Source organism: Jaculus jaculus, chromosome X (genome assembly GCF_020740685.1).
Source record: "Jaculus jaculus isolate mJacJac1 chromosome X, mJacJac1.mat.Y.cur, whole genome shotgun sequence".
NCBI lineage: Eukaryota > Metazoa > Chordata > Mammalia > Rodentia > Dipodidae > Jaculus > Jaculus jaculus.
The window spans coordinates 101,325,459-101,344,051 of NC_059125.1; the positions used below are offsets into that span (position 1 = coordinate 101,325,459).

At 41.8% G+C, this 18,593-nt stretch overlaps 1 protein-coding gene across 5 annotated transcripts in view; it reads left to right on the forward strand.

Moving 5' to 3' along the window:
* The window catches only part of Frmpd3 (FERM and PDZ domain containing 3), a 163,427-nt gene that overhangs the window by 85,185 nt on the left and 59,649 nt on the right, over window positions 1-18,593 (forward strand). For 2 of the 5 annotated variants that reach the window (XM_045140662.1, XM_045140658.1), the window contains exons 3-4: window positions 781-883; window positions 3,924-3,969. The exons of 1 other annotated variant lie outside the window; for it this stretch is intronic. In XM_045140662.1, coding sequence (XP_044996597.1) covers window positions 781-883; window positions 3,924-3,969 — 149 coding nt within the window. Of the gene's footprint in view, window positions 1-780; window positions 884-3,923; window positions 3,970-18,593 lie in introns of those variants that run through there. 2 more of the 5 variants (XM_045140659.1, XM_045140661.1) reach the window with 2 other exon arrangements.

Sequence of the window (18,593 nt, forward strand, 5' to 3'; positions counted from 1 at the left end):
AGCCTGGCCCTACGGTACCCCTTTACCCCACCTTTTATCCCAACAAAAAATATGTAGCCCTCCCCTAGGTCTGTTTTCTTAACCTGAACTCTAGACATGGAAAAGGGTGAAAGCATATTTCCAGATACCTAAGAAACATGTATTTTGTTCTCTCATTTGTAGAAGAATAGCATCTCTAAGTGATGGGGGAAAAAATAAACCCCTTTAGGTCTCTTTGTCTGTCCCACTGTCTCCAGGCAAATGAATGCCGAAACCATTACAGAGTAAGTATGACTGATATTCAAACGAGAAGATTCCTCCCCTTCCTCTTGTCATATGTGCCACCTCCAGTGTTCTGGAAGTCATTCCTTATGCCTAAGCAAGTGCCTCCTATGAAATAAAAGACACTTCCTCTTTAGAATCAAGACACTAAAGCACTTACATCATCTGAATACAAGGTCTAGGCTTGGGGCCTTTAGCCCCCATACCATGCCCCACTAAAGCTTCACTCCATTCTCCACAGTATTCTCTCGTCATTCTTGTAATCTCTATATCTAGCATCCAGAGCTGGAAGAGCACCCAGCACCCCTGTTGCTGCCCCACAGCCTGCATCATCTGTAGGCCTCTAATCGATTCTTATGAGTTCTGGCTCGGTCTCTCTCTCTCTCTCTCTCTCTCTCTCTCTCTCTCTCTCCCTCTGTCTGTCTCTTTCAACTCCCTCAAGCACTGTAGCTCTTGTCCATACTTGTCCTTTCCCAGCAATAGCTCTAAGCCCTCACGCCTCTCTCCTCTCCTCTGCAGGAGGCCCCTCTGAGGACAAGCTCCTGGCTGGTGACCAGATTGTGGCTATTAATGAGGAGGACGTGAGTGAAGCCTCCAGGGAGAGGTTCATAGAACTCATCAGGTAACAGGGGCCTCTGGGGCCTTGACAGGAGCTGAACAGTATCCCCACCCCTGCCCCACCAGAAGCAAACAGATACCACTGTTATCCTGAGCTCCTGGAAAGGATTTTTCCCAGCAGATCAGCCCTAGCCCAGGGCTCCTGGCCACCTAGAATTATAGGGTCCAGCCAGTCAGGGTCACCAAAGGTCTCTAACATTCAGCCTTATCCTGCTCCGAAGATGTAAGTAGACAGAAAGAAGATGCACCTACTCCAGCCTCATTTCCTCTCTTCCCCAACTTATGTCTTCATTAAAGCCCTTTTTTTGTGGGGTTGCTGTGCAATGGGACAGGCCAAGTGACTTATGAGAAGCAAACAAGCCATTAAAAGAACACTCTGAGATGAACACAGTACGTGCAAAGTCATTTTTCACACCTCCTCTGCCCCCCATACACAAACACACACACACACACACACACACACACACACACACACACACACACACACAAACCAGAAGCAAATCAGGGATCTACACCCAGTGGATTGAGGAATGGAACTTGCTGCTATAAAGGATTCTACCCACAGTGTTCATGACACCTTAACATCCTCCCCAGATGGAAGCACCTGAGAAAAAAAGGGAGTTTGGGAGAACCACCACCATCTGAGAATGCAGAGTAAGCACCTTGTCTTTGACTAATCCTACCACCAACACACATATTCATACACACTACCCTTCTACACAAAGAACATGCTCACACCATTCCATAGTTTTGTTGATAGGTAATTAAAAGATAGAGGTAAAAACTAAATTTCATGGGCTAACCCAAGTTTGAGTGTCTCTCTCTCCCTTTCCTTCTCCCTCCCTCCATCTCTGTCTACATAAGTTGTATTTGGTTCAGAGTGTTTATTCTACTCATCTTTCTGGAACTCCCAAAAGTCCACCTGTTCCCAGAGCCACCCCTGGTTTTCAAAAGCAGACTTTACACTATGTGTAAGGTGAAATATCCTCTTATCTGCTCAGGGAGTTGAGTATTGGAATATTCTGTCCTGAAGTCCAGAGCAGATCTCTCTCCGTGTGCTCCTTCTGTAGCTCAATGCCTTGAAATCCCTCTGATCCCTAGTGATATTTCATTTGTCTCTTTTCCAAGTTCATTTGTCCATTGCATTCCCCTACTCTTCACCCTCTACCCTTCACCCATCACTCTTCACTCTCCACTACCACATCAATATGGGGAGCATTCTTTTTAACTCTATCAGGACATGCTGGGGTGCCTTCCTTCAGCTTGATCCCTTGGATGTAACTGCTTTGTTTCTATTGACTGTATTTTCATTCTACAAAAAGGTGGCTCAATTTTGTTAGGGATTCCAGAGCTCCTTTAAAGTCAAAAGTAACCTTGTTCTTTTCATAACTCAGGTTATGCAAGAGCTCACAGATACGTTCATTCAGTGAATAGAGAGAATTCAATACCCACCATGCCCCAGGCACTACCCTAGGCACGAAAGATACAGCAATGGATACAAGACAAAAGGCCATGGTTTGTTGAAACTTATAGTCATGAGAAGATATGCCATAAGCAGCGAAGATAACTAAGTAATTATATGTTCAGTATATAAGGAGTCAATAAACATTATTGAAAAGTATAATGTAAGTGGATAAAGAGGATCAGGAGTACTGGGCACAAAGGCATAGATTGTAACTTTAAACATTGTGGCCAGTGAAGGCTTCATTGAGAAAGTGTTGTTGGAAGAAAGACTTGAAGGAAGGAAGGGTACTGAAGAGAGATGAATGAGTCTGCCTTGGATGAGGAACAAGGGAGAAGCTTATGTGACTAGAATCAGGTAAAGGAAGAGATGGTTGTAGAAAATAGATCCAGATTATGGAGAACCTTGTATGTCATAGTAAGGACTAACTGTCTTCCAAATGAAATGGGAGAGCTGGCAGGGACTGGAGCAGATCAGCCATGTGACCTTCATTATGCCCCTTTCTCTATTCACAGTAAATAGCCAGCTTCCCTTGACTTCTCCTATAACCCAAGTCTTTGCTTCTGGGAACATCCCAGATCTTGGAGCTGATTCATATATAGACTTTGTCTCACTGCTAAGGGAAATGTTCAAAGTCCTTTATGCAGGGGCCTTAGACAAGACAAGAATACCCAGAATTGAGGTTATTCATTGTTGATGTTTGAGACAGCACCTTGCTAAGTGGCCTAGGCTGGTGATCCTCCTGTTTCAGCCCCCTTAGTGGCTGTGATTGTAGGTATGTACCATCAGGTCTGGTATGACTCTCCTTCTTGGATGCATTTGTTCCCATAAACATTTTAAAAATGCCAACAAGGAGAGGAGAAGCTCCTTCAGGGCAAACTATTTCCATTTCTTTTGGTTATTTAAAAAAATTTATTCCTGTGAGAGAATTTTCATCCTCACAGCCTCTTTGATCGCTGGCATAATTCTTGTTGGGAGTTTCAAATTCTTCCTCCTTTTGAATATTTGTTATCTGGAGAGCCTTGGCTCCCATCTGTTGCTCCCTGGCTCTCATTTTTCAGTCCCTCAATTAAAACAAATCTGCTGAGTATGAGTCACAATGACCAAATGACCTCCTTTGGGTTTTTCCTTTGAGTTTCTCCTCTTGCTTAAATACTAAATTGCCAATAATCATTGTACATGGTTCCCAGGACTCTCTGGCTGTGTGCACTCTGAGTTCCGTAATTCAGGCCTGTAGTTTTCCTTGAGAATTTTCTAGTCTACAGATAAAATGGTTCCTAAGTTTTGGGGATTTCTACACAGAGAATGTGAAAGAGAATATGAACAGAAGCCTCAAAAAGTGACAAACCCAGAGGTCATGCTAACACCCTTGTCGGGCGTCTGTGTGAACCAATATGGATGATATTGTGTCAGCCTCCACAAATGATGGGAGGCAAAGCATCCATGCAGATTGTCAGATTATCCTCTGTCCTAATACATATACTTGAATGCAACCCAGGGGGAAATTCTGGTGTTGCTTCTTGTACTAGATGTATACCTAGTGCATGATACACTGCTCTCCTGTTCCCTCTTGTCTCTGTAGGCATGCTAAGGAATCCATCGTTCTTACAGTTCTGCACACTCATCAGGTGAGTGAGCCTCTGTGCCATCTGCCCTTCCTCCTTCCTGAGAAAAGATGATTCGATCTTGGAAAGCAGCAACCTGGGATGGGAGGGGGATCAGAGACTAGACAGACATATTGTGAGACAAGGATTTAGGAGTGAACTGAAAGAATAACTACTGATTACAATGTCTATTTCCACATCCAGGGTGGAAAATTTTGAAGAGCTATTCAGTACTGCTTTACCCACTTACACTGCCCATTGCCAAATTTTCAAATGTATCTTCTAACTTTTCTTGTGGTGTCCCATCCAAATTTATCTGTCCAGTGTCCAACTTCCATGTTCATTCATTCATTTAAGTACTTGCTAAAGTGTGAGACAGCGCTGTATGTGAGGAATTCTATATAAATTTGCTGGGAGAGCTGGAAATGTAGTTCAGTGGTATAATGCTTGCCTAGTATGTGAAAAGCCCTGGGGGGGGTAATTCCCAGTACCACACAAAAATAAATTGATTTAAAAATTAAGTCGCTGAGAGATAGAGTTGGACAAGAAGTTTATCTTTGGCCTGATATAATTACTAGCTGGTTTTGTGACCTGGGGTCAGTTCCTTTTTTTAAATCTATTTCTTCATTGTTAAATTGAGAAATTTAGAGTTGACCAGTGTTTCCTAAATACTTCCTATTGTAATAATTAACAGGACTACTTATTAAAAGGAAAAATCACTAGACCTCTCTTCTAAGCATTGAATTCAGAAAAGCCAGTGGCTATCACTAGCATATATCCTTTAAAAAATCTTAACTTGCCTCACAAATGAAAACATAACATTTCTTTTTTTTTTTTGTTTGTTTTTTTGAGGTAGGGTCTCACTCTAGCCCAGGCTGACCTGGAATTCACTATGGAGTCTCAGGGTGGCCTCGAACTCACGGCAATCCTCCTACCTCTGCCTCCCAAATGCTGGGATTAAAGGCGTGCGCCACCACGCCCGGCAAAAACATAACATTTCTACATGAAAAAATCCCAGCTCTTCCTCTATCTCCAGCCCACCTGTTCTGTCCAAGAGCTGCAATACTTCCATGTTACCAGCACTGATGGCCCACCCTGCTGAAGGAGGTTATACCTAAGCTGGGCCTTGAGAATGGAATAGGATTTTCCAGGCATGGGTATAGAAGAAGATATTTCAAAAACTGACATGTTTATTTGTAAAGCTAAAAATGGAGCCTGGGCTTGAGTCAGGAAGATGGATTCAAATCAAGCTCAACATCAACTACCTTATCTCATGGCTCCCAACCCTTTTCAGACTTATACACATATACATGCAAACACACATGCACATGCATACACTTACACATATGCTCACACATATTTGCACATACACTTACACAAGTTCACTACATACAAAAAACATTTACACATATCCAACTGCGTATACAATACCTTGAGGCAAACAGGTCTTCCTCAGTTGCTACTCTCTCTCAGAGCAAACAAACCCTGGCCCATCATGGGTATTATGAATAGTCCCTTCCTCTTACCTTACTGCACATGTACAGTTGCTTAATGAGCCATGGACAGTCATTCCTCACCTCCCCTGTCTTGAAAATAGCCACTAGTCCCTCCACTTAATGTACTGTTTCTATGGTGAAAATTTACTACTCTTGGCCAGGCATGATGGCACATGCCTATGCTCCCAGTGCTTGGAAGTTGGCGACAGTAGGTTTGAGAGTTTAAGGCCAGTTTCAGCTACATATCCAGTTCAAGGCCATCCTGGGCTACATAAATTCTTGTCTCAGCTTCCTACTCCCACCTCCCGCTGCCCCCCAACACACACAAAAAGGATTTACCACTCTGATCAGAGACACTGCATTGGTCATTCTGTTAATTGGGTCTCATCAAATGTCATTGGCTATGCTTTCTAAGACAACATCTACCTATCATATATATTGCTATTTTTTTTCTTCACAGCTGAAACACTGCTTTTCTATAACTTTTTGTTTTGAATTAATTGTAGGGTCACATAAAATTGTAAAGCTAGTACAGAGACACTGTATATATTGGTCTGTTGTTCCCAATGGTTGTATTTTTACAATTTTTTTCTTAGTATATATTAATTATACATAGTAATGGGTTTCATTATATTTTCATACCAGTACATAATGTATTCAAATCATATTAACCCCCATTTCTCTCTCTTATCCCCCTTCTAACTCCCACTAATTCTCTTCTACTAAACTCACCCACTTGCACATTCATGTCTTTTTTAGCTTTATTGTGACCCAGTGACTCACTGGAGTTGTTTGCAAAAGCACGAGTGAGGGTTTATTTCCAGGCATGAGCACTTTACCAGCGACTACACCGCTGAAGAAAATGTCTCTCCCCTATCCATCATTATGTGCATATATATCCCCAGGAAAGGCTGGAACCCAATGAACCACACTCTCTCCCATGACAGGGTGTTGGCCAGCCCAATCGTGTGTGCACTTCCTGTATAAGTAATCATAGCTTGTATGCGTTCAAGAATGCAACACCATATCAAGCTCAGAAGTCAGTGTTCCACAGCACCCTTCTCATTAGTCTGGCTCTTACATTCTTTCTACATCTTCCATGAAGTTCCCTGAGCTTTCAATGGGGTGATAGAGATATCCTATCTAGGGCTGAGAATTCAACAACCAACTCGGCATTTTGACCAGTTATGAGTATGTGAAGTTCCCACTGACCACTCAAAAAGAAGCTTCTTTAACCAAGTCTGACTGCAGCACTAATCTATGGACATAAACATAGTCATTTAGAATGCAGTTTGATGGACACAAAATGTTTATTTAGCAAAACAACAGTAGTAGATTCCCCACTATAGGCTATAACCTTCCTAGCCACAGGCTTTTGACCATTCCAGATGTGAATTATTTCCTGTGGAGTGGCAGCAAATTCAATCAGAAAGTGGTTAGTTACCCCTATAATAGACTTGCTACTATTGCACCAGTGGGATCATCTTGCCTAGCCAGTTGTTTTGCCCGCTATTGTTGCACATAGGGTCTACAGCTGAGTAAGTCTGTTGCTGCAAAGTTTCCGCTAACAGCTTGCACTTTCTGGCATTATGAGGACTAGCCAACAAGGAGGAAGTCTCCAGTCCAGTTCCAGCTTGATTTCTTTATGTCCTGTGGCCCAATCATGTAACAAATTCAGCAATAAGTTCTTGGCATATAATTCTGGTGTGCAACCAATGGCAGTGGCAATTCTCTGCACTGTTTTGTGAGCCTTGGGGGCCTCCCTGGCCAACTAATGGTTATATCTTTCATAACTGTAGAATACAATATCAAGTCAGAAAATCAGAGCTGGCCAGATGTAGTGGCTCATACCTGTAATCTCACTACTCCAGAAGTTGAGACAAGAGGATCTTGAGTTACAGGCCAGAATAAATTACATATCAAGAGCCTGTCTTTTTTTTTTTTTAAGAAATAAGCATTGATCCAATATGTATATGGACCTCAATGTAAATTTATCATGTGTAGGTTTATTTATCCACCAGCACAATTAGGATACTGGAAAAGCTTGTCACCAAAAAGATCCTTTATATTGTATTTTATAGCCACATCCACTTCTCCCACTCCCATATGAAACTCCTGTCAACAACTATTTTTGATTTCTGCAATGTCACTTCAACAACAGTATGTAAACACAATAATATAACACAATACCACATGTAACCTTTGGAGATAAGCTTTTTTCACTAAGCATATTGTTGTTGAGATTTATATCCAAATTGTGTGCAGCAATATTGTTCCTTTTATTGTAGAGTAGTATCCCATGGAATGGATGTACCGGTTTGTATAATCATTTACCATTGAGGGGTATCTGGTTGCACCTAGTTTGGGATTATTGTAAATAAAGCTGCTATGAACATTGGTGTAAAGATTTGTGAGCATAAGTTTTCATTCCTATGGGATAAATGCTCAAGAGTGTGATTTCTGAGTCATAAAGTATGTGTTTAGTTTAACTACTAGATTCTTTTCCAATATGTCTTTATCAACCATCTTACATTCCCATGAGACATTATGCTTATATGTTTATTATCTATGTCCCATATTAGAATGACAGCCTCAAAGAAGAGACTGTTTTGTTACTGCTGTATCCCCAGCACCTGGAATAGCACCTGGCATAGAGTAGGTATCAATAAATACTAGTTGAAGGAAAGAAAGAAACTCAGCTTTCAGCCATCAAGATGAAAATATCCTAAGCTCAAATATCCAGGCTAAGGTGAAGAATGAAGAATCTAACACAGACCCATCTTCATTCCAATTTTCCAATACTCATGCTTCCAACTTCCCCTTTTCTCCCAGTTCTGATGTCACCACTTGTCTATCCCAAGGTTAGGCTGCTTCTCACCCTTGTATATTTCTGAAGCCTTAGTACCCTACAGATGTTTGACTCCATACTATTCCTCATCTCTTCTAATAATGGCTGTTTCTTTAAAAACCTGGTTGGATACTCATGTTTTCCATACATCATTGCCTGATTCATCCCAATGAGTGTTTCTAATTTGTCAATTCATTCATCAAGCGCTTATTGAATATCCACTATTCTAAGCATTCTTATGGACAAGGAATATAGAAGTGCACAAGACTGCCATAGTTCCTGCTCTCACAATGCTTATGTTCTAGTTCTTGGCCTTGTTCTCTAAAAAGGCAAGAATGAAGACGTGAGTGCATACACACAGTGGTGGTAGTCAAAACCTTTAGGAGGGGCTGGAGAGATGGCTTAGCGGTTAAGCGCTTGCCTGTGAAGCCTAAGGACCCCGGTTCGAGGCTCGGTTCCCCAGGTCCCACGTTAGCCAGATGCACAAGGGGGCGCACGCGTCTGGAGTTCGTTTGCAGAGGCTGGAAGCCCTGGCGCGCCCATTCTCTCTCTCTCTCCCTCTATCTGTCTTTCTCTCTGTGTCTGTTGCTCTCAAATAAATAAATTAAAAAAAAAAAACCTTTAGGAGCCAACCAATCTGAATGTAAACCAATAAGAACACTGGAACAGGGTCTTGTTGGCTTCCTAGTTGTCCCAGATGTTAACCCTTTATTTAGACTACTTGTCCTAGAGAGAGGTCAGGTGGAACCCAAGAAATTTAGGACAACAGCCACTTACCAATCAGTGTGAAAAAAATCCCTACATATTTGACAACCAGTATAACCAAATTAGTACTTCCCAAACTGAATGACAGCCTTGCATTCATGGACATAGACATTCAGTCTTCAGCTACATATTATGTGTATGTAAATTTGCCTGTCCCTAGCACTTATTTGTAATTCCCCCAAGTCCATACTTATGGAAGTTTTCTGGTCACCTGCAGACATGCACAGGGCATGAGAGTTTGAGTTATCTGATATGTAGTTCCCAGTTGAAACTAAAGAAAGCCATGAACAGTGTGTCTTCTTGTATCAGCTCTCATACAGAGATTCCTAGAGGAGCCAGGCAAGGCAGCTCATGTCTCCCAAGCCTCAAGAGACTAAGGCAGGATGATGGCTATGAGTTTGAGATCAGCTTTGGCTACATAATGAGTTCTAGGCCAGCCTGGCTAGAGGAAGACCCTGTCTCAAAAAAAAAAAAAAAAACAGAGGGAAAGAGAGAGACAAAGATGTTGAGAGATGCCCAAAGGATGGAGACAGTAAGGGGCACTACACAGTGGGAGCCTATCAGCTTTAGGACCAGTTGGTTAGGATTTGAATCCCAAATCTGGCTCCTACAGATAGAGTGACCTCAGTTCAGACACTTAGCACTTATGATTCTCCTTGTGAAATAAAGAAAATAGAATCTAATGGGATGAGTTTTTTTAGGAATCGAAATTATAATCTGTGAAATCTTGTAGCAACAGTTCAGTATTCATTAATTCAGTTTTCACAGCAACTAAATATAGAGCTACTATGTCAAGTAAAACTCAACGGAGAGTCTTTTCTCTCAATCTACAGTGAAACTTCTTTGGAGGGCCCAACATGTGCCCCAGGTTATATTCCTGCATCCAGAGAAACAGCATTTTGTCCACAGCAGGCACTTGGCATTTGAGGAGTGCATGGAGACTGCTGCCTCTTTCTGAACTCTTGCCATGTTAAATCTTGATTATCACTTATTTCAGAAGATAGCCTCCCAATAGGTCCAGATTGTAGCCTAGTACTCAGTATTTGTAATAATAATCCTCAGGTGATTCAGAGGATCTGTAGAAATTAGAAAAAACTGCCCAAGATAATCTCCAAGGCTCCTGCACTCCATGACTGATAATGATCTATTGTCTAGTCCTGCATTCAGTGGCTGGTAATGGTTCTTGGCTCTGCCTATTCATTAGAACCACCTGAGAAGCTCTTAAAACCATTTTAAGACCATTGACATTCAGGTTTTAGCCCTTACTAATTGAATTAGAAGCTCTAGGGATAGGGATCTGGTATTGGTCTTTTGAAAAAGGCTTCCCAAATGATTCTATATCTCTCTCATTTGACATTTTCCTTTTAACAAAGTGACAGCATACATTGGAGGAGATATTTTCAGGGGTCATGAACTGTCAACCTATATTGCATATATAGTCACCTATTAAGCCTCTAAATATATAAGGGTGTTCCTTAATCTTTGAGTGACCAATGGATATATATAAATCTTGGTACCCTTAGGACATGGTAGGTCTTCAAATAATATTTTTAAATATATCTTCATTTATTTATTTTTTAAGTTATCATACCGTCACAATAAGAATTATTTTGGGGGCTGGAGAGATGGCTTAGTAGTTAAGCGCTTGCCTGTGAAGCCTAAGGACCCTGGTTCGAGGCTCAATTCCCAAGGACCCACGTTAGCCAGATGCAGAAGGGGGTGCACGCATCTGGAATTTGTTTGCAGTGGCTGGAAGCTCTGGCGTGCCCATTCTCTCTCTCTATCTGCCTCTTTCTCTCTCTCTCCCTCTCTGTCTGTCTGTCTGTCACTCTCAAATAAATAAATAAAAATGAACCAAAAAAATTTAAAAAATAATTAGTTTTCAAAATATATGTATTTATTTATTTGCAAGCAGAGAGAGAGAGAGAATGGTGTGCACCAGGGCCTCTATCCAATGCAAATGAACTCCAGATGCATGCACCACTTTGTGCATCTGGCTTTACTTGGGAATCAAATCTTAGATATTAGGCCTTGTAAGCAAGCACCTTAACTGCAGAGCCATCTCTCCAGCCCAAGAATATTTTAAAATTTATTTGCGTGTGTGTATGTGTGTGTGTGTGTGTGTGTGTGTGTGTGTGTGTGTGTGTGTGTGTATCTGCATGCACATACACATGTATCAGCACTCCAGGGTCTCTTACTGCTTCAATCAAACTCCAGATGCATGCCCTGGACTTTATATTTGCACCGAGGAATTGAACTCAGGCCAGTAGGCGTTGCAAGCAAGGGAATTTTAACTATTGAGCTATCTCTTCAGCACCTATGTGTGTGTGTGTGTGTGCATGTATGTGTGTAATCATGTAATCCAAGGTCTCTTGATACTGCAAACAAATGTCTGTCCAGTTTTACGTGGGTGGCTAGAGAATTGAATCCTGGCTTGCAGACTTTGCAAGCAAGTGCCTTTAACTCTCTCAATTAATGTATTAAATAGATAACGTCCTGGGTTGTGACCTAGAATAGCCCTGATAAAAGCAAAGTTCAGTTCCTTCAGATGAAATCATAGTATATGCAAAGAGCCTAAATCTCTTCTGCTTAGAACTATCTGCCCAGAAAGAAAAAAAGGCCAGGATAATGGAAACCACTATAGAAGAACTGGTTTTCCACAGAGCTTATTAAGGTAGAGTGCTTGACAGACAGTAGGCACTGAAACCATATTTGCTGAACTCATGAAATAATTCAGTATTCATCTGGGCCTAGTATATGTGTGATGCTATGGGGAAACATAGTGGTAAAAAATGCCATCTCCTCTTGTAGAGCCTAGTTGAGGAGGTAAGCAATACAGATTACTATAGGAAATGAATGGAAGGAAATAGAGGGACTGGGGAAGAATTCAGGACAAAGAATTGGAACTGTTAATGTTTTCTTGCTGTGTTTAAACACGAGCTTTTTAAATATTGTGATTTATTTATTGTAGAGAGAAGTGTGTGTGTGTGTGTGTGTGTGTGTGTGTGTGTGAGAGAGAGAGAGAGAGAGAGAGAGAGAGAGAGAGAGAGAGAGAGAGAGAGAGAACAGGTATGCCAGGGCCTCCAGCCACTGCAAATGAACTTTGGATGCATGTCCTAATGCCCTACCTCATGCATCTGGTTTACCTGTGTTCTAAGGAATGGAACTTGGGTCCTTGGGCTTCGCAGGCAAGCACCTTAACTGCTAAGCCATTATCTCCAGCCCTTTTTTTTTAAAATCTTTCCTTTCTGGTTTTCTTTTTTCCAGTTTTTGTTTTGTTTTTGTTTTTGTTTCTGAAGTAGGTTCTCACTAATGTCACATAGTCTGACTTATCTTCCCGAGTTCTGGGATTACAGACATGCACCACCACATTTAGCTGGACTTTGGATTAATGAAGAGATGACATTTAGTTGGCCAATGGGACACTGGGAGACCTGAAATGTAGAGACAGGGAGGAAGCAGTGTGAAGTGAGCCCACAAGTAGAAACAAGCCCACTGTGTGCAGGGACCTGGACAGAGACACCAAGTGCAGCAGTAGGTGACATTGTGGCTAGGTAAGGAATGAGAGTAGGGTCAAGTGTAGCTTGTGGGGGGCTTTAAAGTTAGAAGACATATTCATCTCTAGGCAGTCCTAAGTGCTGAAAGGAAAGCTTCCTGGTTCCCATCTAGTGCAACCCTGATAGCCCTCCATTGTGCTGGGAGCCCACAGTGGTTGCTATGGGAATTGATTGTAAGTAGGCTCAGGTGTCAAAGACAATGAGCCTGCAGAAAGGCCAATCAGGAAACGGGCAATGCTTCAGGCGAGAACCTGAGCTCCATCCTTACAATAATCAAAGTGGGGCTTTTGTTCAGCCTTTTCCAACCCCCTACCTTCCTTAGCCTCTGTCAACTACTATTTTACTCTACTCCTATGCGATCAACTATTTTGGATTCCACAGTTAGATAGGAAGGATAAGTTGCCAGTGCTTTATTGCACAATAGGGTACCTATAGTTAATAATAATGTGTATTTCAAAGAGCTGGATTTTAAATGTTTCATACCAAAAAAGAAATGACAAATATTTGAGGTGATGGATTTGCTAATTACCCCAATCTTATCATTATACAATGTAAGAGCGGAGCCTTATACTGAAACATTTGGCCTTCTACTTGACTTTGGCCAAAATATGAGTGATCACAGCCCTACAATCTGTACTAATAGAGCCACCAAATTAAAAAAAAAAAAATGGTCAAAGAATCAGCAGCTGCTGAATTCAGCCCTGAGGGAGAAGCAGGCTCTATCTTCAATTCCTTATTCCACCTAGCTGCTGGCTTCATATTTGCTTCAAGGGGCTTGCAGGGGCCCCAAAGGTACTTAGCAATTCCAGTCCCGTGTTTCAAGCCAAAATTCATTTTAGCCAGAAAAGGTGCCTGTTGCAAAATAAGTCTCCTGGCTGCTGGGAGGGAAAATAGGGTCAGTGAAGAGCTTAGATGTCTCAAGTTTAAGGTACTCAATTAATCTATGTTTAATGGGTTGCAACATCTTCACCAACATTGATTTCCTGGGCCCCACTCTCCTAGGGATTCTGACTTTTAAATGGTATGGACCTAGACTTTAGCGTTTTGATAAATACTCCACAATGAATCTTATTACTGGAAAAGTTTTAAAAAGAGTAAGTTAATTTAATCCATGATAATCCATTAGTCTCCAAACTTGTTATAAAGGACTACATTGTAAATATTTTTAGGTTTTTCATCGTAAATAAGGTAACCCAAAATCAGCCATAGGAAATATATAAATGACTATTACATCTGTCTTCCAATATAGCTTTATTCAGAAAAAAAACAGACTGTAGGCAAGATTTGGCTTATGCAGACCTGTCCTTTACTGGGCCCTAAAGTGTTGATACAACATTTTTCTTTTTTAATATTTTAATTCAAAACAGATGACCCTAGCATTAAGAACCGCAGGCCCTAATGTTGAGCTTTGAAGATACTATGGGACATGGAGACCTTTCAGAGCCACATTGTGTCATACTGGAAGTCAGGCCTCACCTGCATCTAAACATAAAGCTAGACATGACTCTGTGGCATCTAGCAGAGACCAGCTGGCAATGAGTGAGTCACCCTCAGTGATCGGGGCTGAACACTGAGAACAGGATGGAGTCTTAAAGACCATGAAGACAAGGGTCAATGAGGAATGAGGCATAAACAAGCTGAAAATAGCTCTGAAACAGACACTGAGAAATGATTATAATCCCTGAAAATGTAGCAATTCCACATCTCTTTTTTTGTGGTTTTGCTTCTGTAAATATCTGATTCCTTTGATTGTGGTGGTATAAAAAAATCTCTAGGATAGGATCTATTTCATTTAGGGCATAGTGTTTAGTATGTATGCCGTGTGCATGTGGTTTATGCACAGATGCATGTGCCCAGCGTATGCATGTCCAGAGACCAGAGGAAGACATCAGGTGCCCCACTCTATCATTGTTCTGCTTTGTTTTCTTGAGAGAGTCTCTCACTGCCTAGCATTCCCTGATTTAGAATGACCAGGGAGACTCAGCTATCCTGCTGTTTCTGCTCCTCTGAGGACCAGGGTTACAGGCATGTGCAGCCAGTGCCCTGCTTTTCACACCAGTCCTCATGCTTGTGTACCAAGGGCACTTACCTACTAAGCCATCTCTCTAGACCCCTAATTTTGATTTTTGCAAGAATAACAAATGCTTGTCTCTCCACTGTCAGTGAATACATAAAACAATACCAATTGAGATTCATCTGTTCAAATCCACTTTATAGGACCAAGATAGAACCAAAAGCACTGAATAAAAGATCAGGAGTGGACTTCTAGCTTCAGCCTACTGTAGGAATATAAGCCAAGGCCCAGGAAATGAGGATTCTGCTTTCATCTCTGCTACTTACTAATTTTGACATGTTGAGAAAGCCAAATCCTCCTCTTTCTGAGCCTCCACTTAAGACGTAAAAGTGAATAGTAGACTGTGTGTCCTACTCCAGTCTGTAGAGAAGCCTTGCTGCATACTGTGTCATGGAGACAAGTGGCAGATGACCACAGTGAAGGGAAATTTAGGGCAGTGGTCATGTCGACCAAACATTCTACCAGCCTTGTGTTTGTGGCATCTTTATGGAAAACAAGTGACTGAAAATGGAGTCAAACCCATCTGCCCAGACAAAGCTACAGACTTTTTATCTTACCCCTTCCCTTCCCTTCTGTCAGCCTGCAACCCCAAACCCAGTTTTTAAGCACCCAGCTATGCAAAACACAAAGGTATTTATTGACTCCCTGAATAATCAATACTGTAATCACTTTCTGCAATGATCTTCCGCCCTGGATTTTGTTGTGCTGTATCATCTGCTGCCAACAAATTTTTCACGTGGCTCAGGATGAGAAGGTTCCTTTAGCTCAGTGGCTATCTTGAATATACTTTGAAACTCTCAGACACTTAAAAAAAATAGGCATCTCTCTCTCTCTCTTCCCCCCCTTCTCTCTTCCAAATAAATAAATATTTTCTTTAAAAGAGCTGGAGAGATGGTTTAGTGGCTAAGGCACTCCTCTGCAAAGCCAAAGGACCCAGGTTTGATTCCTCAGTATACACATAAGCCAGATGTATAAGGTGACACATGCATCTGGAGTTCATTTGTAGTGGCTTGATACCCTGGCATGCCCATTTTCTCTCTCTCTCAAATAAATAAAAATGTTTATTTCAAAAAAACAAAACACAAAAATCCAGATGTGGTGGCCCATAACTTTAATACCAGCACTCAGGAGACAGAAGTAGGAGTATCACCATGAGTTTGAGGCCGCTCTGAGACTACATAGTGAATTTCAGGTCAGCCTAGGCTAGAGTGAGACCCTACCGTGAAAGACCAAAATAAATTTTCTGGGCATCCGACCATCTCTTAAAATACACACACACACACACACACACACACACACACACACACACACACACATGTGCGCGCCAGGGGTGGTGGTGCACGCCTTTAATCCAAGAGCTTGGGAGACTGACGTAGGAGAATTGCTGTGAGTTCAAGGCCAACCTGAGAGTACATAATGAATTCCAGGTCAGCCAGGGCTAGAGCAAGATCCTACTTCAAAAAAGAGAAGAAAGGAAGGAAGGAAGGGAGGGAGGGAGGGAGGGAGGGAGGGAGGGAGGGAGGGAGGGAGGGAGGGAGGGAGGGAGGGAGGAAAATAAAGAAAGGGAAATATTTTTAAAAGCCTGGCATGGTGGCACACACCTTTAATCCCAGCACTCAGGAGGCAGAGGTAGGAGGATTGCCATGAGTTTGAGGCCACCTGAGACTACATGGTGAGACTACATGAAGTCAGCCTGTGCTAGAGTGAAACCCTACCTCTAAAAACAATATATGTATATATATATACATACATACACACACACACACACACATGTGCATACTTGCTGATATGCATCCACCCACACACACAGTGCTGATGCTCTAACCCCAACCCCCGGACTTTTGATGGAATTGGTCTAGGATAAGACTTGGGCCTAGGGATGTTTAAAGCTCTTCCAAGCATTTCTTCTGTACAGCCAGAACCAAAAGCCACTGCTGTGTTCCTGTTGGACTTGAGAGGAACAAGTGGCTTTTTGTGATCAGCCCTTTGTGGAGGATGTGATTGCTAACCCCAGCATAGAACACAGCTGGGCCCAGGGCTGATATGATTAGGACATTTGTTTGTGATATGACTTTATTTTAGGCCCCCACCCTCCTGTGGCTGATCCTGTAAATGAGTTCCAACCACAGTGTAAATGGCAGATAATAGCTTCACATATTGCTTTTCCAGCTGGCAAGGACATTCAGGGGTCTTAACACAAAGGGATTCTTTTTTTTTTTTAATTTTTATTTATTTATTTGAGAGCGGCAAACACAGAGAGAAAGGCACATAGAGGGAGAGAGAGAGAATGGGCGCGCCAGGGCTTCCAGCCTCTGCAAACGAACTCCAGACGCGTGTGCCCCCTTGTGCATCTGGCTAACGTGGGACCTGGGGAACCGAGCCTCGAACCGGGATCCTTAGGCTTCACAGGCAAGCGCTTAACCGCTAAGCCATCTCTCCAGCCCAACAAAGGGATTCTTGATTGAAGGACTCACAGGCTTCATGGCAAGGCCCATGAGAGGTGGTTTAAAATAACCATGAACCTGAAGTGCCCCACAGTCTTCATATCAGTAATGGCAACCCACTCTTCCAATGAACTCCTCTCTTTCTCACTCCCTACATCTACCCCATCAGTATTCCAAATATGTGCAGAATTTGCTCCCTTTTGATTACCTCCATTAGTGCCATCCTAGCCCATGCCACCATCATATATTAACTGTCATATTGCAGACAAATATCGCACTTAGACATGCCTAACTGGTCTTCCCATTACCCTCCCACACTATTTTCCTCACAGCAGCCAGAGGCTAAAACACACATGCACACACACACCCCAAACCCTGTCTGCTCAAAACCTTCCAACAGAGTAAAATTCAGAATTTTTACCATGGCTTACAAGGCCCATATGACTCAGCTCAAAACTGCCTCTCAGAACACCCCTTCTGTTCCCTACAACATCACTGTATGTAGTCCAGTTACACTGAGGTTCCTTGTTGTTCCACATACACATCAATTCTGCTCATACTTCAGGCGTTTTACCAGTATTTATGCCTTGTCAGCCAAAAAGCCTCATGGCGCTCTCTCATTTACTTTGTTTAGGCCTCTGCTTCAGAAGTAACCTACTTGGAGAGGTCTTTCTTGACTATTCTAGCTAAAACAACACCCCTAGGATCCCACTTCTGGACATACATATGGGTGTATATCCAGTGTTATGTATCCAATTGAATTGAAGTCGGTGTTGACATACCTGCACACCCATGTTCAGTGCAGCACTATTCACAATAGCCAATATGTGGGAATAATCCAAGTGTCCATAGACAAATTTATGGATAAATAAATGTAGTACATGTATTCAAATACAATTCAGACATCAAGAAAAGGAAATTTTCAAGGCCCTGTGTTCAATGCTCATCACCACAATGAGAAAAAAAAGAAAAGAAAAATTCTGCCATTTTCTACATGGATGAACCTAGAGGACATTATGTTTTATGAAATAAACCAGGCACAGAAAGACAAAGATCTCATGATTTCACTGATATTTGAAATCTTAAAAAAAAAAAAAAAAAAGTTACAGAAGCAGAGTAGAGTGGTTACCAAAGGCTGGGGGCAAGAAGAGAGAATGGAAATGGAAAGATGCTGTTCAAAGAGAACAAAGCATCAGTTAAGCAGGGAAAATACGTTTTTGAGAGCTATTGTACAGCAGGGAGGCTGTAGTTAATGATAATGCATTATAAGTTTCAAAATTGCTAAAATAACATTTCTACCATGCCCATCTTTACTCATTCTCTTGTATAGTAACTTCCCTTATCTACAAAGAACACATTCGAAGACCCCAAGTGGACGCCTAAAACAATGAGTAATAAAGAACTTTATATATTATGCTTATTCCTATACATACCTATGATAAAATTTGATTCATAAATTAGGCA